Source organism: Schistocerca piceifrons, chromosome 7, assembly GCF_021461385.2.
Source record: "Schistocerca piceifrons isolate TAMUIC-IGC-003096 chromosome 7, iqSchPice1.1, whole genome shotgun sequence".
Taxonomy (NCBI): Eukaryota; Metazoa; Arthropoda; class Insecta; order Orthoptera; family Acrididae; genus Schistocerca; species Schistocerca piceifrons.
In genome coordinates this window covers 352,647,070-352,671,924 of record NC_060144.1, presented here as the reverse complement: position 1 = coordinate 352,671,924, position 24,855 = coordinate 352,647,070, and the positions used below count along the sequence as shown (strand labels likewise).

Genomic DNA, 24,855 nt, shown 5'->3' with positions numbered 1-24,855 from the left:
CGTTGCCAGTAGGCGTGTAAAAATTTTATAGTCTGCACAAACAAAATCACCCGATCCGCCCTGTAGTGAATGGCATAGGCAGTCCACATCACACACTTGCTAGGCGCCTCCATTTTAAAATTAAAGATGCTTTCACATTTGAAAATAATTTTTCTGTAAAAAACAGTAAGGAATTAATTAACAATATTCAATCTGTAAGTTGTACACCTGACACTAGACTGGTGTCCTTTGACATCGTCAGCCTTTACACAAATGTTCCGGTTGATGAAACCATAAACCTTGTAAAAGAAAATCTTCTTAAACATAAAAAATTAAGTGAAACTCAGATTGCGGAACTCATTGGTTTGCTTAAGGTCATTTTAAAATACAATTACTTCACATTTAACGGGAAAATGTATGTACAGCCAGATGGTCTAGCAATGGGTAGCCCCCTCGCCGGTATTCTAGCAGAGGTTTTCATCAACGCCCTGGAAACAACGTTCTTCAATTCAAGTTCAGAATTACGCCACAAAATCCGCTATTATGCACGGTATGTTGATGACATTTTCATTGCTTTTGATGGCACTGATCATGAGTTAGAGCATCTCTTTAATACTTTCAACGGTTTACATGAAAAAATTTCCTTCACAAAAGAACTTCAAAATAATAAACGTGAACTTAATTTTCTCGATTTAACAATTTCTATAGAAGATAATTCCTTCCATTTTAATATCTTCCGCAAGGAAACATATTCAGATAATGTCATTCCTGCTAACTCAACTCATCCAAAAGCTCATAAATTGGCATTTTTTCATTCCGCCATTCACCGAATGGTAACCACTCCTTTATCACCTGCGGATCAAAAAAAAAGAATTGAATGTCATCAAAGCGATTGCGGTTAATAATGGGTACAACCAGAATATGATCGATTACCTGCTCAATAAGAAAATCTCCCAAAAATGTTCGACTTTGAGAAATAATCTCCCCACGGATACCACGGAAACTAAAAAATTTATTTCCATCCCTTTCTTGGGTAACTTATCGTATAGGATTAAACGTCTTCTAAATAAAAAATATAACTGTAACGTCTCCTTTTCTACAGATAACAGTTTAAAAAGAAATCTTGTACAGTCAGTAGAGATTGCCAGCGATTGGTTTTCTAATTCAGGTATTTACAAGCTGTACCTGTAATAACTGCCCCTCATATTATATTGGTCAAACTGGCAGAGCTGTGAAAACACGATATAAAGAACATATTTTAGGTAAAAAAGGAACGAATATTCACAACTCTACTTTTGCTGAACACCTCTTGATAACCTGCCATACGCCTAAACAGTTAGAAGACACGGTTATCCTACATAGACAGGTCAAAGGACGGAGACTAGATCTGTGGGAAGAGCTATTTATTTTTAAACATCTAGAGCTCAAAGACGGCAATATACTGAATGATCAGTTGAACCTTGCCTGTAGACAATTTTTCGAAGGCTTCAAACCCGTACTGTTTAATATATAACATTAATGCTAGTAACCTCAGTAGTCTATTTCCTCAGGAAGCTATAATGCACTTTCAAATCTTTCAGTTCACTACCGTTTATATAATGTGTTCTTCTCACGATGTATGGCTGCCACTACAGCGGCCCTCATGTAATTCTCTCTTATTCTATAATATGTAGTAACTGGATTGTGGACCAGGTCTCGTAATTTATGTCTTTAGAGCCATTACTGATTGTTCTTGAAGTTCTGACTTATATACGTTCTATGTGCTTCACTAATATGGCAATATACCTTTTATATTCTGGCTGTATAGGCCACTGTATGTAACTCACGGCGGAAGCGCCACCTGTCTTTTTGATGTGTGTATCTACGTTATTGTTCCTATACCTCCCACAATGTCATAACGGGAGTGTTAAATGCTTTCCATTTTATTTATTATCACTCTATTTAAGAACGCATTTAATATTGATATTTCAAATGTTACTTCAGTACGCCAATCGGCACATAGTTCGCGACATGAGCGCCACCTGCCCTGGCCGCTGTGCTACTACGCTGGCCGATTTTACTCAGTCGCTTATGCGCCCTCCAACTTCCATGTACCTATTTTATTTGTCTGACAAACCCTGTTCTCAGGGCTATATTTTATATGACTAATGAAACTATGCAGATGTTTGTGTAAACGATAAGGACATATCACTTCATGTTATTATAATACTGTAAGTACCAGGAATCCTTCTCACATCTTGTAATACAATATTTTCCTAATATATGTTAAACTTTATTCTTGATTCATGTTTCATACCTTAATATATATTACGATGTTCATTGTCCCCAGGCCGTCTTCTGAAGAAGATAGATTTATATCTATTGAAACCTAGGTAAAGATTACTTTATCCTTTGCAACTGGTCGGCTGCTCTTAATCTGATTAGTCTGCGTTTAGCAAGGTCAGGGGACGGTAATGTGCTGTCGTCACGCCTGGTGTCGGTTTGTGGATGGGTATAATAAGTCCCGTGACGAAGGACGGCGGTACGGCGTTCCCCATCGTCAGCAGTTCGTGGAACATCATTGTCCACCGTGACGCCATTAGTGTGAGGAAAGCGCGATAAAATTCTATCGGCAATCCGTCGACACCAGGTGACTTATTCAGAGCGCCTTTTTTGATGGCATCGTGGACTTCGTCACGCGTAATTGGCTCCATCATCTCGTCTGCTAGGCGAGCACGCCGTTGTGACCTTGACGGCAGCGGCGTTAAATAGGAAAATGACTAGACGAATTTCCTTGATCAGTGGCAGGAGAGGAAGTAAAGACTCCAGTCTTTTAAACGACGCGGCCTGGTTGCTTCGTCAGGAACACCCACGTCTAGGTGACTCAGCGTTTCGAGCCGGGCAGTATATAGGGCACTGCCAAATCGGTGGGAGGCAGACCTGCCGTGTGCATCAAGGAGCTCACCTCGTTACTGCTGAAGTCTCGCTTCTCATGTAAGTCTCCCATTTCAGAATTCTGTCAGTGTAGACCAATGCATGTAGTTCGTTGCCTAACGTCAAAACCACCTTCTGTGTTATACAAATGAAAGGTATAAATGTCAAACTTTCTGACTTTTTAACAAAACGTGTTTCCAGTGCTATTGTGTTCTCGGTTCTCTGTTGCATGCCCCTAGACTTGTTACAAGTGCCAAATAATGGAGAGGAAATGTTCAAAACAAACATTACGAGAAGGCGTGTGATTTTTGTGCCTAGCAGTGATTCCCTCGGGAGTTCAAAGTGCCATATGTAACGGTCTCTTCCATTTAGTGGATGAATTGTATGTGTATGTGGGCGAAATTTTATTGCCAGGACACTTAGAAATTAAACAGGTCTATTAAAGCAACTGCCTACACGACACTTGTTCGTCCTCTGCTAGAGTATCGCTGTGCTGTGTGGGATGCTTACCAGATAGGATCGACAGGGCATTGAAAAAGTTCAAAGAAGGGCAGCACGTTTTGTATTATCGTGAAATAAGGGAAAGAGTGTCACAGATACGATAAGCGAGTTGCGGTGACAACCATGGAAACAAAGAAGTTTCTTTTCAAGAAATTTCAGCCACCAACTTACTTCTCTGAATGTGAAAATATTTATTGTCGCCATTCTACATAGAGAGAAATGGTCATCATAATGAAATATGGGCAATCAGAGCTCGTATAGAATGATTTAAGAGTTCATTTTTCTACACGTGCTGTTAGAAATTGGAACGGTAGAGAAATAGACTGAAGGTGGTTCGAAGAACCCTCTGCCAAGCACTTAATGGTGAGCTGCAGAGTAGTCATGTAGATGCAGGAGATCTCGCTGCACGAAGTAGTTCTCAGGTTTCTTCATGCTTGTTTAAAATCGCCCGTTTGGGGCTGGTTACACCTAAGACACTTGTCATCTGGTCAGACCAATGTGTTGACCAAAATAAAAAGAGCACAGCTGTGTTTTCTATGGTGTTTCTGCTAAGCCTGGTATAGATTGAAGAGGTAACACACAAGTTTTTGTTTAGTTTTTTGGCACAGTTTTTTGAGCTGCGGCACAGATTTTGCAATTATAATGAAACCATTAGATGGGTAGATCATATAACTTATGAGGAGGTATTGAATAGGATTGGGGAGAAGAGAAGTTTGTGGTACAACTTGACTAGGATTGGGGAGAAGAGAAGTTTGTGGTACAACTTGACTAGAAGAAGGGATCGGTTGGTAGGACATGTTCTGAGGCATTAAGGGATCACCAGTTTCGTATTGGAAGCTAGCGTGGAGGGTAAAAATCGTAGAGGGAGACCAAGAGATGAATACACTAAACAGATACAGAGGAATGTAGGTTGCAGTAGATACTTGGAGATGAAGCTTGCACAGGCTAGAGTAGCATGGAGAGCTGCATCAAACCAGTCTCAGGACTGAAGACAACAACAACAACAACAACAATGAAAGGAAGGAACGTAAACACGGCCTTGTTTCGCAAGATTTAAACAAGATTGTAGAGTCAGCTAAAGCTGTGAACACACTCCATATAATTGCAATGCATGCAGATGAAGTCATTGATTTGAAAGATGCTGCTAAAACATGGTGAATGCAAGCATGTAACATCACGAACCAAATGCAGTTTACACGTTGTCAACTTAAAGGATTAAGTAACCACTAGTAGGAAAGTTAGTTAATAAGTTCAGTTGAGCAGTGTAATTTACAAGGTACCTCGGTAGCCAAGGGCGCTTGAAACTAGGCTAGGCTATGTTTTGCTCGGACCTGAAGGAGTGGTAGTTGTTTAAAATGTCCTGGATTAAATTCCAAACCACCCCGCAGTATCTCGTGAAGTGAAAGACTGTAAAAGAAATTTTTTTTTCGGTTTCCTTACACGTGTTCCATGCTAGTCTTGGTCACAAGGACATCGAAACGGTAGTCTTTCACGCCATACATTCTCAACTTTAAGTGGGTCGTCAAAGCGAGAGCATTGGAAATGCGAATTTTGTGTTTTAGAAATGTTTTCGGCAAAGGAGACATATTTGCAGGGTCTTTCACATAAACTCGTCAAAAAAAAAAGTGTGAGGTCCGGGTATCTAGGTGGCCGAGTACAGATTGCAGAATGCAGCAAGTACAACCGATCCAAAGAATCTACTTCACTGTGCTTGCTCAAAGATCGAAATTTTGAGCTTTCTTTTACATTCTGTGTAACTGTTACGACGTGTCACTATGCGTTAAATTGTTACACCCGTTTGTAATTTCTGTATTCGTTTTGTGTTGCCCTGTTCATACACATAAAGGTTAATACCCTCTCATTGGGTTTTGTACTATTCAATATGCACTCGGATGTGCTAGAGTCTCACTATAAATGTTTCCCAAACTGTTTAGAAATCGAACCTCTGATAGATTTCACCATGGGCGTACTTCTTGTCATTGTGTATACAAAACATGCGCCACTATTTCATACACGAAAGCGGCGTAAGAAACTAGCTACAATATAAATTTGCTCTCGTCGCAGTGTGGGGCAGAGGTAAGCCATTCGTTGCGGGAGCGGAAGATGGCGTCGAATTTGTCCTAATAATTATTCTTAGTTCAGCAGACACAGTAAGGAAGGAAAAGGAAGTAAGACAGCATCTACAGAGGAATGCACCAAAAGATTAGGACCCTACTGTGGAGTGTGCTCGTAGAATTAGGCGTACCGCTGATAAGCGTTCGAAGTGTCAAATCGGAATGACGTTCCGTAAGCACCGACTCCCAATAAAATAGCAGAAAAAACGCGACCTGCCAAATATAAATTTTACAGTCACAAGAACAAGTTGCCGACTGTCAGTGAAATGGTACTCCAGCACTTGAGTTTATTAACAGCACTGCTTGACGTTCTAACAGCAATGTCCATACTGATTTAGGTTGATTTCGGTCTGTTTTCAGACTGTACCCAAGCATGCCTATTACGCTGTACTATTACCCAGCAAGTCCGGGTCCGAGACTGGTCCTGGCCACAGCTAAAGCAATCGGCCTAGATGTCGACGTCAGACTTGTTGATCTGCTCGCGAAGGAGCACCTAAAGGAGGAATATCTCAAGGTACGTTGCACAGGATTTTTTCCAGACAAGCTGAACTTAGAGGTACTACCTTCGTTTAATCTTTCTATTACTTCAAACAACTATTTTCAGAACTCATGTTCATTAGTTCTCTTAATGTCTGTTGCAAAGGGATTGCCGGCTGGGGTGGGCGAGCGGTTCTAGGCGCTACAGTCTGGAGCCGCGCGACCGCTACGGACGCAGGTTCGAATCCTGCCTCGGGCATGGACGTTTGTGATGTCCTTGGGTTAGCTAGGTTTAAGTAGTTCTAAGTTCTAGGAGACTGATGACCTCAGAAGTTAAGTCTCATAGTGCTCAGAGCCATTTGAACCATTTTGCAAAGGGATTAAGAAGCCACCCTAAGAGTACTTGGCACAATTTTACGAGGGCTATTTGGAATGGAAGATTCGATCGGTCACGAATGGAAACCACAGTGAAAATCAAAAATGTTTTATTTGGAGCACCTTCCAGCTACTTCTCTACATAGTTGCCGCTCCGACTTAGACATTGGTCGTAGCGTTGTACCAACTTCGCAACACTCTCGCGATAGAAGGCGGCCGCCTTTGCTTTCCGCCACTTCTCTACGCTGGTCTGCAGTTCTTTGGCTGTGGCAAAATGCTGTCTTCATAGTCAGCGTTTCGTGTGAACAGAGATGACTGTCGGAAGGGGGAGCTAAGTCTGAACAGTATGGTGGGTGATCAAACACTTCCCATCAAAAATGGTGTCCTCAATACCCCTGCAGTGTGCGGCCGAGAACTGTCATGAGGAAGGAAATGCATGACAGGTACGTCCGCAGCTCGTGGTCGTGCGGTAGCGTGTTCGCTTCCCACGCCCGGGTTCCCGGGTTCGATTCCCGGCGGGGTCAGGGATTTTCTCTGCCTCGAGATGACTGGGTGTTGTGTGATGTCCTTAGGTTAGTTCGGTTTAAGTAGTTCTAAGTTCTATGGGATTCATGACCGTAGATGTTAAGTCCCATAGTGCTCAGAGCCATTTGAACCAATATATATATATAATGAACCATGACAGGTACGTTATGTGGGGGTTGCGTGAAATCAGGCGAAACCTCGCAGCGGGCAGCAATACTTGGCGGGAGGCACTATTTTCCTAGGCCTCTTTACGTGCTCACTGTGCGCTCAGAACTGAAAAGAGCAACACGACGTGATCGACAGGCATACTAGAGACACTGCCCAACACATCTGTGCAAAGCTGCACCGGATTTTCACTGTTTCGCGACGTATCGTACCTTACTTTCTGAGTAGCCCTCCTATACTGGATAGACAAAACGACGTTAACATTTTCATGGCCAGAACATTCAACGTTAACCACACATGTGGAAGATTGGTTTGATGCAGCTCTCCACGTGTTCTGCGCGAGCTTCTTCATCTCTACATAACTACTGCAACCCACATCAAGTTAAAATTGCATAACAGTATTTAAGCCTTGATCGCCATCTACAATTCTTAATCCCCACATTTCCCTCCGTTACCAATCTGAGAATTATTGATGCCTCAGGATGTTTCCTATCAACCGATCCCTCCTTTTAGTCGAGCTGTGGTACAGATTTCTGTTTTCCCCAACTCGATTCAGTACTTCATCAGTTATCATATCTACCCATCTAATCGTTACAATTCTTCTGTAGCACTTCACTGCAAAACTTTTATTCTCTTCTTTTGTGAACTGTTTATTGTCAATGTGTCACTTTAGTACAAAGCTACCCTCCACGCACAGTCTTTCAGAAAGGACTTATAAACATTTACATTTATATTCAATATTATCAAATCCTCTTTTCCAGAACTGGTTTTCTTTCTCTAGCCAGTCTACATTTTACACCCTCTCTAGTTCGACTGCAGAAAAATTCTCTCTTAGCAGGACATCGTTTTGTAATCATCCATATATGATCAGCACTGAAAAATTATTCTGTGTTATCCTCTTGCGTAGCTTATATGAACTGCTGTCTCAAAGATATTTATATATACCAAGGACTGTTATTGGGCGTGAAATATTTTAGATTTATCTACATATGGCATCTAGTAAAAACACGTTTCACTGAGTTGAGACATTATACATTGTTCGCTTAAGCGAAATTAAAATTTAAAATGTGACCCCACAGCCAAAGATCCAACGCGTTCAGGTCCAATGAAAGGAAACGCCACTCTAACAGGCCTCCTCCACCAATCCACCGCCCCTGAAACGCTGTGCTGAGGTACTGCCCCATGGTCCTTAGAAAATCGGGTGCTCCTCATCTGTCGGTCGGACATTCTGATACTATTTTTCTGGACTAGTTTCTGGCGTGGCGTGTGGCTATGGTAGATGGTAATCACCATTGGCTATTGACTATCGACAGGCTGACCAACCGTCGCCAAACGACGATTTATGACTAGGTGCTTTTACGTCTAAGTATGTCAGGACAAATCAAGCTCCAACAGGAAACTTAAATGAAACTAACATCAAAGAGCTGCTAAATTTTATCATCCTTCTCTTCTTTCCATTGCTAGATTATCTAGATTCGAGGGTTTACCATATTTCCTGTTCGTCCTTCTTCGAATACGACTTTAACAAGGCTTGTTACGAGTAGTTTGTATCCCTTGTTTGTTTTGTAATTAATCTGTTCACTTAGTTTTTACATCTTCCTGTAGCGCGACATTTCGAATGCTACAAGTTCCTTGTCCTACGGCTGTGCTGCTGTTTTTCGTTTTCAAAAACATTGTTTCGTTCCAAACATACAATTTTAGAAACGTTTTGTGCAATTCTAGCGTAATATTTGACACCAGCGAATTTCTGCTTCAATTTGATCGCTAAATTGTTGCTATTATTGTTTACACCATTCCTCATTAGTAGGTATTTAATTTGTTCATCCTCGACTTGACTGTTGGGTGTCCTGAACATATACTATTTTTTCCTACTTTCAGCCGGAAGAGTAATACGTAATTGAACAGTGGCTCTGATTCATATCCTCTATGCTCATTCACATTTCTTTTGAAATCTGTAATAACCGCTGAGTATCACGAACCAGAACGCGAATGACTGTTTTTGTTTCAGATTAATCCAGAACATACGATACCAACTTTAGACGACAACGGCTTTATTATATGGGACAGGTAAGCTACAGTTATTTACAGTTGTTTTCTTATGTAGTGGAAATGGGTTTCCCTGTAACGTATGACATGCCTGATAATACTGTGCACTTTGGCAGCCATGCGATCGCCACGTACCTCGTGTCGCAGTATGGAAAAGACAACTCTCTGTATCCGAAGGACACAAAGAAGAGGGCACGAGTTGATCAACGGTTGTATTTCGAAGCTACAACGCTTTTCCCACGGTTGAAGGCCATTATAGTGAGTACAGAGATTCACGACTATTGCGGATTACCAATTCTATCCTTACTCAATTCTGGGCTAGAACACATATTAACTGAATTAAATACACTGAAATGAAATTAAGGGAAGCATTGGGGGTACATCTTGGATATTCGGGAATCCAGCCGGATGTTCAAGTCGTTCTCGCACGATATTTCAACATCGTGCCTCGCTGTCTTCTTCAGGTAGCACCTGAAGGTAGCACCTGAAGAAGACAGCGAGGCACGCTGTTGAAATATCATGCGAGAACGACGCGAACATCCGGCTGGATTCCCGAATATCCAAGATGTCAACAGATCGCCGGGAAAGCATGAAGAATTACATTGGGGGTACAGTTACAAAAAATGCGATGACGTGAAATACCAGAGAAATGCTGTTGGTAACACATCGGAATTCTACGTCAGATCACCTGCTTACCATGGACAGGTCATCTGAGCAGTGAAATCAGTTCAGCTGATGTATGTTCCTACGGCAGGTTAAGCCGCGCCCTTTCGTCAAACAGGTGGTGCTATTTTCCACTGGGAGAGTTTCGGGTTGTTGATTCTGGAAAACAGGAGGAAAATATGACATTGAATGTTTGGTTTGGTCATGAAAGTGTGCTCGAATACAATGATCTCCTCCATAAGAACCAGCAAGGATTACAAAAATATCGGTAATGTGAAACCCAAATGAAATGGTACGCCACTTCGGCGTCAATATAATTAGCTGTTCGGTGGGAGGGTCATAATAATAATGATATTTCAAACACGATTCAGAATTAAATAACAAAGTTCAATAAACATTTCTTTTCAAAGGTTACATTACACACTACTTATAATGAAATTATTTGGATCTTGACTGCAGCCGCGCGGGGTAGTCGCGCGGTCTTGGGCGCTTTGCCACGGTTCGCGCGGCTCCCCCCCCCCCCCCCCCTCCCCCGGAGGTTCGAGTCCTCCCTTGGGAATGGGTGTGTGTGTTGTACGTAGCTGAAGTTAGTTTAAGTAGTGTGTAAGTCTACGGATCGATGACCGCAGCAGTTTGGTCCCTTAGGAACTTACCACAAATCTGCAGTTTTCTTGATTGTAAACTTTTTCCAAAAGAATACAAAATCAAATGTAGAATTAGTATTTTTAAATAGGCGTCACCGCAGACAGTCACAGCCTAGCGGATTCAGTGGCCATAACAGATCACCCAACAGGACCCACAGGCATGAGTAGAGGGTAGTTATGTTCAAATCACAACAACGGACTTACAGTCCGCGGCTCGTGGTCTTGCGGTAGCGTTGTCGCTTCTCGCTTCCCGCGCACGGAGTCCCGGGTTCGATTCCCGGCGGGGTCAGGGAATTTCTCTGCTTCGAGATGACTGGGTGTTGTGTATCATTCATCATCATTCACTCGCAAGTCGTCGTAGTGGCGTTAAAGAACTTGTGCAGCGGCGGCCACCAATGCCATAGGCTCGTTATTATTAACGGACTAACAACTAAGATTACGTTTCAGACACAAACAGCGCATCAATAAAAATTTTTTGAAGCATAAAGCTAAAACATTTTAAAATCTTAAACCATGGCACGGTAGAAAAGGCCTGTAGATATCAAAATATTTTGAATACTGGTCCTGGATTGGCATTAACGGCCACAAATGCAATGACGTAAAAAAATCGCAACAACAAGGAGTTGAGCGACATAAACGAAAGTTGGTGGATGTGTGTCTACAGCTCAGAGATGACGTCTATTCATATTTCGAAGCAGTCGCACAAAGTGCGGCTACTAGTGCCACTACGAGGAAGCAAATTAGGTTTGATGTAAATACACGCTCAGTCGGTTGTGAGCGTTAGTTACCTTTGAGACAGGACGTGGTGAGCTGATGTTAGTCAAGAATGCCTTAAAGGCGACAGAGACGCTATTATCAACACATTATCAACACCTCACTGAGTTTGACCGATGTCGTGTTATACGGCTACGAGAAGGTGGATGTTCCTTCTGCGATACAGCAGAGAGACAGGGCAGGGATGTACCTATTGTGCATAACTGATAGCAGCGGTCGTCACGACAACGTGGGGTCGCAAGAAGACCAGAGGGAAGACCATTGTGTTTGGCGTATGGCTGTGTCGCATCGTAACTGCACCTGCAGCAGCACTTTGAGCAACAGTTGGCACCACAGTGACACAACGAACTGTTAGAAATCGGCTACTTCGACAGCAAGCGCCCTGTAGCGTGCACTCCCCTGACCCAAAACCAACATCATTTACGACAACAATGGTGTTAAGCGAGAGCTCACTGGAGGGCAGGATGGAGATCTGTTGTGTTTTCGGATGAAAGTTGATTTGGCCTCAGCGCCATTGATGGCCGTATGTTGGTTAGAAAAAGGCCAGGTGAAGACCTGCACAATCTGTCTATGTGCTGGACAGACTGGACCTAAGCTTTGAGTTATGGTCTGGAGTGCAATGTCGCAGGAGCATTCTCGTGATTATCCCACGCACCCCGACTGCAAAACTGTATTTCAGTCTGGTGATTCGACCTGTTGTGCTGCCATTCATGGAGAGCATTCCAGGAGGTGTTTTCCAACAGAATAACGGTCGTCCACATACAGCTGTTGTAACCCAACGTGCTCTATAGAGTGTCGACATTTTGCCTTGGCTTGCTCGATCACCAGATCCGTCCCGTCGAGCACATATTGGACATCATCGAACTACAAATTCAGCGCTTGTGGATACCGTCCCTAAATTGACCGACCAAGTGCAACAGGCATGGAACTCCATCCTACAATTTGAAGTTCTGCACCTGTGCAACACAATGCATTCAACATTCTGGAGGTTACATCGGTTATTAATGGACCAGCATTACATATTTGCAATGGCTCATCTCGCACCTACATTAACCTGTGATCTTGCAGTGTTAATTACATAAATATGTTACCTAGAGACATGTTCTACATTAATTATGTTTTGGTGTTGCGATTTTTTCCGTCAGTGTAATTTAAATCTTGAATTATTTTTTTCAAATTCAATCTCTTTAAGAACATTCCAATATGGTTCCAGAAGACCTCTACTTTAAACAGCACTGATCGTAATAAATGAAATTAAAAATGTTAACCTAAAAACAAGTACATTCTTGAGGTTTAATAACTACAAGAAATTCAGGACGGTAACGACCAGCTACGCAGTAAAATTTATACTGATTTCGTGAACTACAATTAAACGGAAAATGCCGTATAACAGACTTTCAATGGCAGCTGCTGTTTGTGAATCCAACTGTTTAATGAACGGGTATTACACCCACTGCTGAATGCGCTGCAATGATTCCAAAATCTCATTCAGACTGCACAGCACCGTTACAACTAAACAAACACAAACTTTTCTACGCTATAAAGGTGTTCTAATCAATTTGGCCAATATTGGGAAGTCACGTAATTCTCAAGATTACGATAACCAAAGAGTGGAACAGCTTTGCTCTCCAAAATGCTCTAAGAGAATACATTTTAACTACTCTCATTAATCACAATGCAACCTTAACACAGACGCTAAGAAAGTTCGCTCAACAGCTTGGTGTCAACTCACGTTCAAAAGTTACTTACAAAATACCAGACGCACAAAGGTTGTCATGCGTATGCATTGCGTTACATTTCCCCCCAACTGACAACTTACGACATAATACAGACACCAGCGGAATCAATTTCCATTGAAATTTGTAATGTTTCCTATAATGCAAGAGAGCAGGTTATACAGTTCTATAGTCAATCTACAAATGAGTCACACGCTGGTAAACCACATAAAAACTGCAGCACTTCGTTACACGAATATCAGTTTTAGTCCTCCCAAGTAGCCATATCGATTAATACGTGCACATTCCCGGTACAGACAGTTAACATCAAAGTGCATGAAATCCAGAGCAAGGCGTTCCACTGACGAGGGCCACACAGTACATCCCAGAACCGTGCAGGTGAGCTGGTATACTATCCCGGGTGGCCAGGCGCCTGAAACCCACTCCCATAGCCACGTCACAACAAGTGGTCCCGGCTCGTCACGCTTGCACTCAGCTGGTGCTGACTTCCAGGTGACTGGCTGAACCATCACTCCACGACTGCCTCTCGCCGGTCTGATCACTGCCCGCATGCACCCTCTTCCCCTCACCGCGCCCTCTACTCCACCCCGACGTGGCTCTGTCAAAGATAGCGACAACCGTCTGGAAATAAGTTCAATAAGAGCCCACATGTCTCGGCAATTAACTCTTCTTTTACATGTCAAGCTGAAAGCCATGGACTGAGGCAGTCTGGTAGGCACAGTATTTCTTGACTTCCGAAAATCATTTGACTCAGTACCGCACCTACGCTTACTTATCGAAAGCACCGTCGTAAGAGATATCGAGCGGAGTTTCAGACTGGGGTGAGCATTTTTGGTAGGGAGGACGAAGCGTGTTATCAGAGATACAGAGTAGAAGCAACTTCGTGTATGCTCCAGGAAAGTATATTGTGTCCCTTGCTGTCTTTGTTCTACATTAATCTTGCGGTCGATATTAATAGTAAACTCATCCTTCTCGCAAATGATGAAGCTTTCTACAATGAAGTGTAAAATGAGAAGAGCTGCACAAGTATTCAATCAGATACTGATAAGTTTTCACAGCGGTACTAAGATTGACAACTCGCTTTAAGTGTTCAGAAAAATACAACTGCGCGCTTCACAGAACGAATATACATCTGGAGATTGTGGCGAAGCCATTACACAAGTAAATCAGGGCAGTTTAGAGAAGAACGCGGTTTTGCTTCGTCGCCAATGTTGTGGTTGACACGAGAGCCAACACCGTGTTACTAGAGGAGGCCGAAATGCACGCGTTTCAGCTCACGCAGGCTGGCGTGAGGTCTGGAACATGACAAGGAAATTAGAATTTAGAAAAACGGACGTAGCTGGTGGAATACTTAACTTTAATCCATTAATGATGAACGTCGGTTTTGACGATACATGATTTACAATATCAATAGTAACTGAAAATAGCGCCTTGCTAGGTCGTAGCAAATGACGTTAGCTGACGCCTATGCTAAACTATCGTCTCGGCAAATGAGAACGTAAGTAGGCAGTGAACCATCGCTAGCAAAGTCGGCTGTACAACTGGGGCGAGTGCTAGGAAGTCTCTCTAGACCTGCCGTGTGGCGGCGCTCGGTCTGCAATCACTGATAGTGGCGACACGCGGGTCCGACGTATACTACCGGACCGCGGCCGATTTAAAGGCTACCACCTAGCAAGTGTGGTGTCTGGCGGTGACACCACATTCCTCCCCCGCAAATCGGCGTACGGTTGTGGTATAAGGCTTCCGCCCTGCGTGGGGAGGACCCCATGTTGACGTATGCGCCGAGGTGGGGAGCCTAACAACAGGCGAGGCTGTGCCACCCGCACCCTGCCATTCGGACCGCGGGGAGCTAGGAAACGCCTGAAAACCTGCTCCAGGGTGCACGCCAACATGGGGTGTACGCATCCGCAGAGAGACAGGAGGGGCCGAAGGGTCGACCTCCATCGGACCGTGGCACCCGACGGGCGAAGGCGACATATGGTCCGGAGCGGGTAAGAGTTCCATGTCGGAGGACAACTGGTCACGGGAAGCGATCGGCGGCGCGTGACCCAGGGAGGCGCCCGGCGGTTGCAGCGACGCGTCCACTGCGGGCGTCGCCGGCAGGAGAACAGGCGGCGGTGGCGGCGTTGGCGGCGGCGCGTCGCCATGGGGCAAAATGGAAGGCATCGTCGGTAACACCTGGTGCTGAGGCGTGACAGTAGATGGGACCCCAGGGCGCTGACCGGCCGGCACCGCCGCTGAAAACAGACGGCGAGCGGCAGATCACGTGCGACGACAGAGGCGCAGCTGATTGAGATGCCGACGCACCTCTCCAGAGTCGCCCAAAACCAGATACATAGGCAGCGAAGAATGCGCCCTTCTAGCCAACGCCGTGAACCTCGGTAGTGGCGGTAGTAGACAACGTCGCCTAGGGCAAAAGCAGTTGTCTGCCGCTGCACAGGAACCTGACGGGGCGGATGTAGCAAAGACATCAAGGTTCGATGAGGGCGACCGTGGAGCAACTCAGCCGGCGAGTGACCATCTCGGGACTGAGAGCGATACGAGGACAAAAAGAGCAATAACGCGTCCTCCCGAGAATGCGACTCTTTAAACTTCAACATCTGTGACTTGAAAGTCCTGACCAATCGTTCAGCGGCACCGTTTGACTGTGGCGAAAACAGCGCGGACGTCAGATGTTTAATACCATTGGCCTTGCAGAATGACTGAAATTCTGCGGACATGAATTGTCGGCCATAGTCGGAAACAATAGTCTGTGTAAGACCTTCAATGCAAAAGATAGCAGATAACGGTTGGATGGTGGCAGATGACGTCGTGGAAGACATCCGGACAACAAAAGGAAAATTACTGAATGAATCTACCACAACCAACCATCGAGCATTCCAGAATGGACCAGCAAAATCGATGTGTTGGCGTTTCCAAGGGGAAGTGGCTTTTGGCCATACAAAGAATTTCCTCGGTGGTGCTGATTGTTGTTCGGCACACACCATGCAAGAAGAGCACATATTCGTAATCGCGGCATCGATTCCGAACCAGGTACAGTGCTGACGAGCAAGTTGTTTCGTCCTCACTATACCCCAATGTCCTTGGTGGAGAAGCTGTAAGACAGAGGACTGTAACGAACGTGGTACCACGACCCTGGACTGATCATTATCAGAACGCAACAGCGAAACACCACGCCGTACAAAAAGTCTCTCCTTGTGAGCAAAAAAAATCGGCGAACCAACGATTCCCGATCTGTGACTTTGACAAGGGCCATTGTGTAGCAACAAAACGCAGAACGGTAGCAAGGACAGGGTCGGCAGCTGTGGCTGTAGCTACACGACGAAAACCAATCGGAAACTATTCGACCACGTCATCGGTTTCCGCATCAATGAACATGCAAGCAAGTTCGGAGGAATCGAATGCCCTATCCTCAGCAACAGGCAAATGGGACAACGCATCGGCGTTTCCGTGCTTAGCAGTGGACCGATACAAGATATCGTAGCAGTACTGCGAGAGGAAAATAGACCAGAGAATGAATTTAATTTCTGCTCTGTACGTGGAGGTACAGGCTTGTTCCGATGAAAAAGCGATGTCAAAGGTTTGTGGTCTGTGATGATGGTAAAGTGACGACCATACAAGAAATCATGAATCTTTGTAACACCAAGTACGAGAGCCAATGCTTCTTTCTCTGTCTGTGAATAATTTCTTTGCGCAGACGAGAGCAATTTGGACGCAAAGGCAATAGAGCGATCGTGTGATCCGTCTTTGTGCGCAAGCACAGCACCGATCCCGAAATCCGATGCATCCACCATCAACAAAAGGGGCTTCAGGGGATCGAATGGCGTAAGGCAAGTGTTGGAAAGCAACGCCGATTTCAACTGGCGAAAGGCGCGTTCGCATTCCGCAATGGAAGGGCGGATGCACACCCGAATGGCAGTCGTTTGTATTGATACAACCCAAGATGCGTGTTAACCACCAAAATGCACTGGGATTCTTCGTCCACCGGTATTTGCAAGTACGCATCTGCGAGGTCCAACTTCGAAAAATAATTACCCGGGCACAGTTTGTCAAAAAGATCTTCCGGGCGGGGTAAAGGAAAAGTTGCAATCACTAGTTGTGGATTCACTGTTGCCTTGAAGTCCACACAAAGTCTCAATTTTCCCGAAGGTTTTGGCAAAATTACTAAGGGTGATGCCCAGAGAGAAGCTTGCACACGTTCAAGTACACCTTGTGGTTTCAAATCGTGTAATGTTTTTGCGACCTCATCGCGCAATGTGTGGGGAACATTACGTGCTTTGAAAAATTTCGGTTGCGTGTTTACTTTGTTCCAAATGTGCTTTATAGTTCTTAGCGCAACCGAGGCCCAGTGCAAAAATGTCTGCAAATTCTTCACATAGACGAGAAACACTGTCTGAAAGCACAGTCTGGTTCACTGATAGGACCTGATTTACTATAGACAAGTTAAACAACTGAAATAAATTGAAACCAAACAAGTTCACTGCAGAAGAAGAATGAAGGACGTAAAATGACAAGTTTTGTTTGTCCTTTGTATGTTGCAAGAAAGCTGCACTGTCCTAACACAGGGATATCTTGACCTGAATAACTAGTTAACTTAACATTTGCAGCACGCAATGGAGGTGTGTCCAGCTGTTTGTACGTGTCTTGATTGATCAGTGAAACTGCAGCTCTGGTATCAAGCTGGAATGGTATCACTTTGCCGTTAATGTCCAAGTCTACAAAAAGTTTATTGTCCTGCTGATGACAAGGGCGACTGTCTCGTGCAACGTGAACTGACACTGGTACAAAATCACTTGCGACTTGACAGGAGTTCTGGCGATGTTGACGCACACTATTTGTGGGACAAACACAGTCACTGTTAGAGAGAGTGGCACTGGGCGGAGTGGAATGAACTACATGAATTTCCATGGGCAAAGTTTCGCGAGCCTGACTATCCTTGGTTCGATTCCGATTCCGGCGTGAAGCAAAGGGCCTGGAATGGTTTTGAGCTTCCGATCTGAGTTTTTTCTGGCAAACACTCTGAACATGTCCTTTTTTATTACAATAAAAGCAAATAGCTTGGCGTGACGGGCAATTCTCACGTGAATGTCTAGTAGCGCACCGCGGGCAGGATTTGAGCACTGCATCTGCTTGCCGGCGCAGCACACGTGGCTGAGAGCCTGGCGGCAGTGGCGCGGCCGGGCTCGAGGGCTGTTTACTGCTCTGTGCAGCTCGCCCGGCGGGCTGGTTAACCTGACACACAGCTGGTGAAGTTTCAAATGATTCATGGGCAAAGTCAAGTGTGTCCTGCCGATCCAATATGTCCATCACTTGTTGAAGGGAGGGATTGACTAGTTTCAAAATCTGTTCCCTTATACGAACATCAGAAACGTTCTGTGCAATTGCATCACGTACCATAGTATCTGCATAAGGGAGTCCACATTGACACTCAAAAGCACAATCCCTAGTAAGGCCTTGCAAGGTTGAAACCCACTCTCGATTAGTCTGACCTGCCGTACGTTTTGTACGAAAGAAGGTATACCTTTCCACAACTACATTGACTGATTCTGTGAAATATGCATCTAATGCAGACAAAATTTCTTCGTAGGACAGAGTTGCTACGTCGCGTTGGGAAAATAATTTGACTATCACATGGTACGTTTCTACGCCGACTGATGATAAGAGATAAGGCTGCCGCTCGTTACCTTGAATTCTGTAGGCGGCGAGATGGAATCCAAATTGGCGTGACCACTCCGTCCAGCTTTCCAGTGCAGCATCAAAAGGTCGAAAAGTTGGTGCAACAGCGTGTTGTGGCTGTGTTAGCGGTGGGGCGGCGGCGGCTGCTGCATCGTTTTGCATTGCACGTTGACCCTGGACGAGCTGTCCAAGGGCATCCAGTATTGCCTGCGTCTGATGATTCTGTAAGCGATAAAATTCGGACAGTACATCTGGAGATTGTGGAGAAGCCATTACACAAGTAAATCAGGGCAGTTTGCCTCGTCGCAAATGTTGTGGTTGACAGGAGAGGCAACACTGTTACTAGAGGAGGCCACAATGCATGCGTTTTACCTCACGCAGGCTGGATTGAGGTCTGGAACATGACAAGGAAATTAGAATTTAGAAAAACGGACGTAGCTGGTGGAATACTTAACTTTAATCCATTAATGATGAACGTCGGTTTTGACGGTACATGATTCACAATATCAATAGTAACTGATAATGGCGCCTTGCTAGGTCGTAGAAAATGACGTAGCTGAAGCCTATGCTAAACTATCGTCTCGGCAAATGAGAACATAAGTAGGCAGTGAACCATCGCTAGCAAAGTCGGCTGTACAACTGGGGCGAGTGCTAGGAAGTCTCTCTAGACCTGCCGTGTGGCGGCGCTCGGTCTGCAATCACTGATAGTGGCGACACGCGGGTCCGACGTATACTACCGGACCGCGGCCGATTTAAAGGCTACCACCAAGCAAGTGTGGTGTCTGGCGGTGACACCACATGTAGTATCCTACAATTGCAACTAGCTGCAGCTAGAATCGGTCTGCAAATATTTGGAGGTATAAATTTGTAGTGATGTAAAATGGAACGACCATATAGCCTCAGCTGTAGGTAAAGCATGAGGCAGAAACCTAGGAAAGTGCAATCAGTGCACAAAGGAAATTGCTTACAAATCACTCATGTGACGCATCCTAGGATATTGCTCTAGTGTGTGGGACACGTACCAAATAGAACTAACAGGGGATATTGAACGTATACAAAGAAGTGCAACACGAATGGTCACAGGCTTTTCACGCACGTTAGTCCTATGGAATTAATAAAAAAACTGAACCGGCATAGAGATGAAGACAGACTCATTTCCAGAACCGGCTTTAAATGATGATGCTAGGAATGTACTACAACCACACACGTATCGCTCCCGTAGGGATCGCGAGAATAAGATTAGACTAATTCTACACCAGATGTTCATTTTCATTTTCCTTACATGGTTATACATTACTCTTTTAGCTTTTAGGACTGTAAAAAAGTATGTTGGTAGCATGTTGGTAGCTGGAAATTCAAGTAAATGAGCGCTGATATGAGATTACTGATTCATGATAATCATTTGTTGCAACCAAGCAAGACGTATTAAATATCTTCTTCTTTGCCACAGAAGAAGTTGTTTGTTCACCTTGGGTGTATGGAACAATTGTTTCTTGAAGCTTGCATGATTTGATTCCCATTAAAAAATAGTCACAGAAAATTTGCGGTATTTAGTAGCAATCTCACACACATTACCCTCGTACTCAGTAGCGATCACTGCTGTGGCCGTATCATAATACATTCCGTGTCCAAACATTTTATCAGTAAATTCAACCTGATGACACTTGTCTGGCATTTCAACACGTACGGCACCAAGCCTAGCAAACTAGTAGATATCCTCACATAAATGCTTCTAGTCAAGGTGTATACATTGAGTAAGTTTGCATACTATCTCGATGCAGTTAACCAACTGTAACTCTTCTTGCACTGTGCCGTAAAATTTTGTGTACGAAAAGGTATGATATAAAACAAATGAAACTGATGACGCTAATTTATATTCTATTAGATACGTTTTATAAATGATGGCACGCCGGCCGGAGTGGCCAAGCGGTTCTAGGGGCTACAGTCTTGTGATGTCCTTAGGTTAGTTAGATTTAAGTAGTTCTAAGTTCTAGGGGACTGATGACCCCATAGTGCTCAAAGCCATTTGAACCATTTTTTTGAAATGATGGCTTCCTTCAAAAAACAGGGCCCATTTTATTCCACATAAATCTGCATTCGTTCATTTCATTGTTCAAAACATATGTGCGTGTTGTAATTCTTCAGGCTTTCCCAGTGAACTAATGACGTCGTGGGATATGTGCATATTGTTTTGCGTGTATCTGAAATATTTGTCTTTGAGTGGAGTGCAGACACACGTCTGTGGTAAACTGTCTCTGTGTCGACTTCGATAAATTTTATCATGGTGTATCAACAGAGCTAAGTGTCGGGAAAATGTCGTGTATTAATACGCCACGACAAACATTTACTTAGAATGGCTCTCTTGTAGCGGTGTTGTGTTGCACACATTATACATATATATTGTCTTCTTCTCAGTTTCCACTGCTTTTCCTGGGTAAAAACGAAGTAGAGCCAGATAAGAAGACAGCCCTCTATGACGCCCTGGGACTCCTTGAGAAGTACCTGGAGCCGACGGGCTGGGTGGCTGGAGACGGCGCCACTATCGCCGACATCGCCTGCGCCGCCACGGCTTCCAGCATTCTGGTGAGTTCACACAGCGCCTCTGCATCCAGATCCACTCCTTCACGAGAGAAGTGCCACAAATCGCCATGTTTCCGCGGCTATGGGTCTCGTTATTCTTAAATTTTATCAGGCTTCCCAAAAGATGAGTGAGTGGTGAAAACCGTCTAAGAAGGAGAGAGAGAGAGAGAAAGGAGCACCCAGAAACAATGTAGGAAATGAAACAAAATTTCACGGGTTTAGAATATGTGATATTATTTCAGGAATTGCAATGTCGAGTCGAATTCACAGAGAACTTGACAATATGAGACTACTTATCGGACTGCAAAGGCTGTAGCCTGGATGCATCCACTGGTTCGGCTGGGAAGGGTGTCTCAAAGCTGTTTTATCTTATGGGGCTAGTTGGCTCACAACTGTTGTAACTGGACCTTGACACTGACACTGGGTCACAACTAACATCTGAGGTGGTGTCACACGTGTTCTATCAGAGACAGATCTGGGGACCTTGCTGACCGTTGTTTCATCATATTTGCCTCAATCACTACCAGCCCTGACCTGAAGTCATATTCGACATTAGGTAAATAAACTTGTATCACCTGATGATACAACTAAATTTTGGAATCGTGTTGTAATCAATAAAATGTGTAAGGCATTCTCTGGTGAATTTAAACACATTGCTGCCCTGTTTGTAGCAATAAAATATTACATTTTTTTATATTTACAAGAATAAAGTGCATATGAATTCCTATAAAGATGATGGGCTTGTAACTTATCTAAGATCGATTTTGAATTAATTTTTTTCGACATTCCTCCTGAGATATTATAAGTGCATATAAGTGAACATCGTAAGATCAAAAGTACGTAAATTCGTTATAACAGCTCGTTAAAGGTGTTGCTAAAATGTCCAGAAGAACACAAACTAGCTACTAAACGAATTTAATTGATATAACGGAAGATACTAGTCTTTCCTGTTAGAGATGTTACAACTGTCACTGGACTAATCGACGAATTTTATTGCGTTACCCGTCAACAGTTCTTAAACAAAACAAAACAAAAGAAAGTGATTTTTAAAAGCAGAGTCAAAATGAAATACATTTTTCCGTTTAAGTAACGAAAACAGAGTAAAAATCATACTTACTTTAGACCAAGCCCCAGTTATAAGACTGGTATTTCTGGAATACATATTTTATTTTGTAATGATGTCGTTAGTTATAGGGCGGAATAAGCGATAGCATAAAGGCATCTTTTGAAATCGGAGTAATTGGGCGCTGTTAAAAAAGAAGTGGTCAGATAAAATTTTAAACGTTCCATTGTGTATATGAGAAAATACGTCTTGAAAACCTGGACAGATACACATTGTTGAGCCCTGCAAGAGACACAACGGGAGTTGACTTATTACTGGAGTAACTATGGAACGGTAGTGGTTAAATGTTTCATGGGAAAGAGTACGCGACATACGAGAGGGGGTAGCGAAGATTATACAGAATCATGGTTTAACAGGTATGCAGGGACGACGTCATCGACTTGAGGGGCCAAGAAATTAATAGCACCAAATGAATGACAAGAATGATGAGCAGTTTCAAAAACTTTTGACTGTAAGACACTGTTTCAGTCAGTTAAGACAAAGGGCTCAGAAGACCGCAGGGAGTCACGGGAAAGGCGATTTAAGATACGTACAGACCAATAAAGTGGATAATAAAAATTACCATGGTAAACCATACAGAGTATACGTCTATGTTGTGAAAATTAGTTTGTTATGCAGGTACAAGTTACAATTAAAATATAATTATAAAAGTGACGTATGAAGTTCTTCGAACTGCTGGTGATGTGTACGTAACAAGATCACAATGCTACCTTCTGCTTACAGACACAGGTGCATCGAAATTTAGATTACACGCATAACTATTCAAACAGTAGGGTCCTTAGAATGGATATACGACGAGTTGAAGTTCGAAACGCGTTATCAGTATATCACAGTACATAATTATGCAGAACGTATGCGTTTATTACTTTCATATATATGCATAACGAACCCGTTTTCAGGAGTATTGCTTCTAGAAATGTATACATTTTATTAATGTATGAGTTTGCTGTGTTCTTAACTCTGAACTTACAATTGACACAATTTTTTCCCGAAATCTATAATAAAACTTAATTTCATCTACAATCAGTCGTTGCAACATCTGATTTAAAATGAGTGTTGTAAGCTACTAGAACAGCTAATGGCGATCCTTACCTTTAAAGTGCGGAATAGGACCAGAGTAGCAACTGTAAACCTTCAATTGCTTCCAATGATACGCTCTAACTTAACTGCTCCGAAAACGACTTTACAACTTTACGACTCACACGCTGGTCTTTCTGTTTGACAGGAAAGCGGCGTAGATTTTACTGCGTTTCCGGGGACTCGGAGCTGGCTGGAGCGCTGCAATCGCGACATTCCTGGCTTCGAGGCAGCCAACGCCGAGGGGGCGAAGCAGCTCGGCCAAGTTATCATCAGCCGGCTTCCGCCAAACGCTCTGGCTCTCTGAGCAGAACAGCAGGCGGAAGACGTCTCAGCACACAAAGAAAACTAACTAAACAATTTCCTTTGACCTTATGTAATTTGTTTATTTATTATCCAACAATAAATTTCATCCAGTATGTCTTCGCATCCCTTGGTGTTTATTCATGCATCCGTTCAGAGATAGCCACAAAAGCTTTGGCATCATTAAACTTGCTAATGGCGTTCTGTACCTAATCGCCCTTCAGTGCGCCCCTTTCTTGCAGCGATTGATTTGGTTGTAGAAGTTGGCATTTTGGCTGCTGAGGGAATGTTCCATCTCGTCTTTGATAGATCTACCAACGATGCAGTATAACGTTGAAACATCTCTCTACTCTTAAGATACCCGGCTCTTCACAGAGAGTCGGTCTGCCGCTTCTTCGACATTTACACTTTTTTGAACGCACTGAAAGTATCTGTACCATCTGAAAACTGTGCCATATTGTGGCGGTTTCCCAAGTCTATTTCAAAGGAATAGATGGTCTCCATCCCAAGCACTAACGTTCAGAATAAAATTTACAACTGTCTGTATAACTATGTTTGTACGAACTATCGCTTTTAAGGAGCCCGACTAAAAATTCTCTGGAAAAACTATTTTCACCAGAACACAATACATTCATTACTGGAATCATAAATAAGAGTCTGATTGCATAATGGTAATATCACAGTCCAACATACACAATCAAGACACTCACTGCTGTGAAAAATGTTATCGTCTTACAGTTGGAACAACACTAGCGCCCCTATCAGGACGAAGATTAATGGTTTTTTTAAATTATTTTTGTGTTTATTAACGTAGAAGTTGCTATATGTTTCCTTTCGAAGCGTTAGTAAATGATCAAGAGACATGAATGATCGTGAAAGAAATACAAAAACAGGCGAATCTCCCTGATTCAGTGACAACAGCTACAACTTATTTGTGAAAAAATGCTACCGAATATGCATATAACTGCAGCTTACTCCGCTGAAATCAGTAGAATATAAACACATATTCCATACTTGAGAAGCATACACTGTGGTGAAAAACCTCATGGGATACTTCCCAACATCGTGTCGGACCTCCTCTCACCCCAATTATTGGAGTATTGCATGGGGGCTTAATTGAAATGGAATAATTTTTAGTTGCTGTGTGTCCGGTTACGAAGTCTCGTAACCGGTAGGCCCTGAGT

At 43.5% G+C, this 24,855-nt stretch overlaps 1 protein-coding gene across 1 annotated transcript; it reads left to right on the top strand.

The window, feature by feature from the left end:
* Window positions 1–2,897: 2,897 nt before the first annotated feature.
* Window positions 2,898–23,787, top strand: LOC124805232 (glutathione S-transferase 1-like). The gene is made up of 6 exons (XM_047265734.1): window positions 2,898–2,952; window positions 5,868–6,021; window positions 9,058–9,116; window positions 9,212–9,353; window positions 21,004–21,171; window positions 23,517–23,787. Exons 2-6 carry the CDS (start codon window positions 5,881–5,883, stop codon window positions 23,673–23,675), a joined length of 669 nt encoding a protein of 222 aa, XP_047121690.1. The 5' UTR covers window positions 2,898–2,952; window positions 5,868–5,880; the 3' UTR covers window positions 23,676–23,787.
* Window positions 23,788–24,855: the final 1,068 nt, after the last annotated feature.

What these genes read in the sequence shown, in the direction of transcription:
- LOC124805232 (XM_047265734.1), top strand. Translation starts at nt 5,881, where the DNA reads ATGCCTATTACGCTGTACTATTACCCAGCAAGTCCGGGTCCGAGACTG. An exon ending in CACGGTTGAAGGCCATTATA is followed by an intron (nt 9,354 to 21,003) that starts GTGAGTACAGAG and finishes TCTTCTTCTCAG; the next exon opens with TTTCCACTGCTTTTCCTGGG. An exon ending in CCACGGCTTCCAGCATTCTG is followed by an intron (nt 21,172 to 23,516) that starts GTGAGTTCACAC and finishes TCTGTTTGACAG; the next exon opens with GAAAGCGGCGTAGATTTTAC.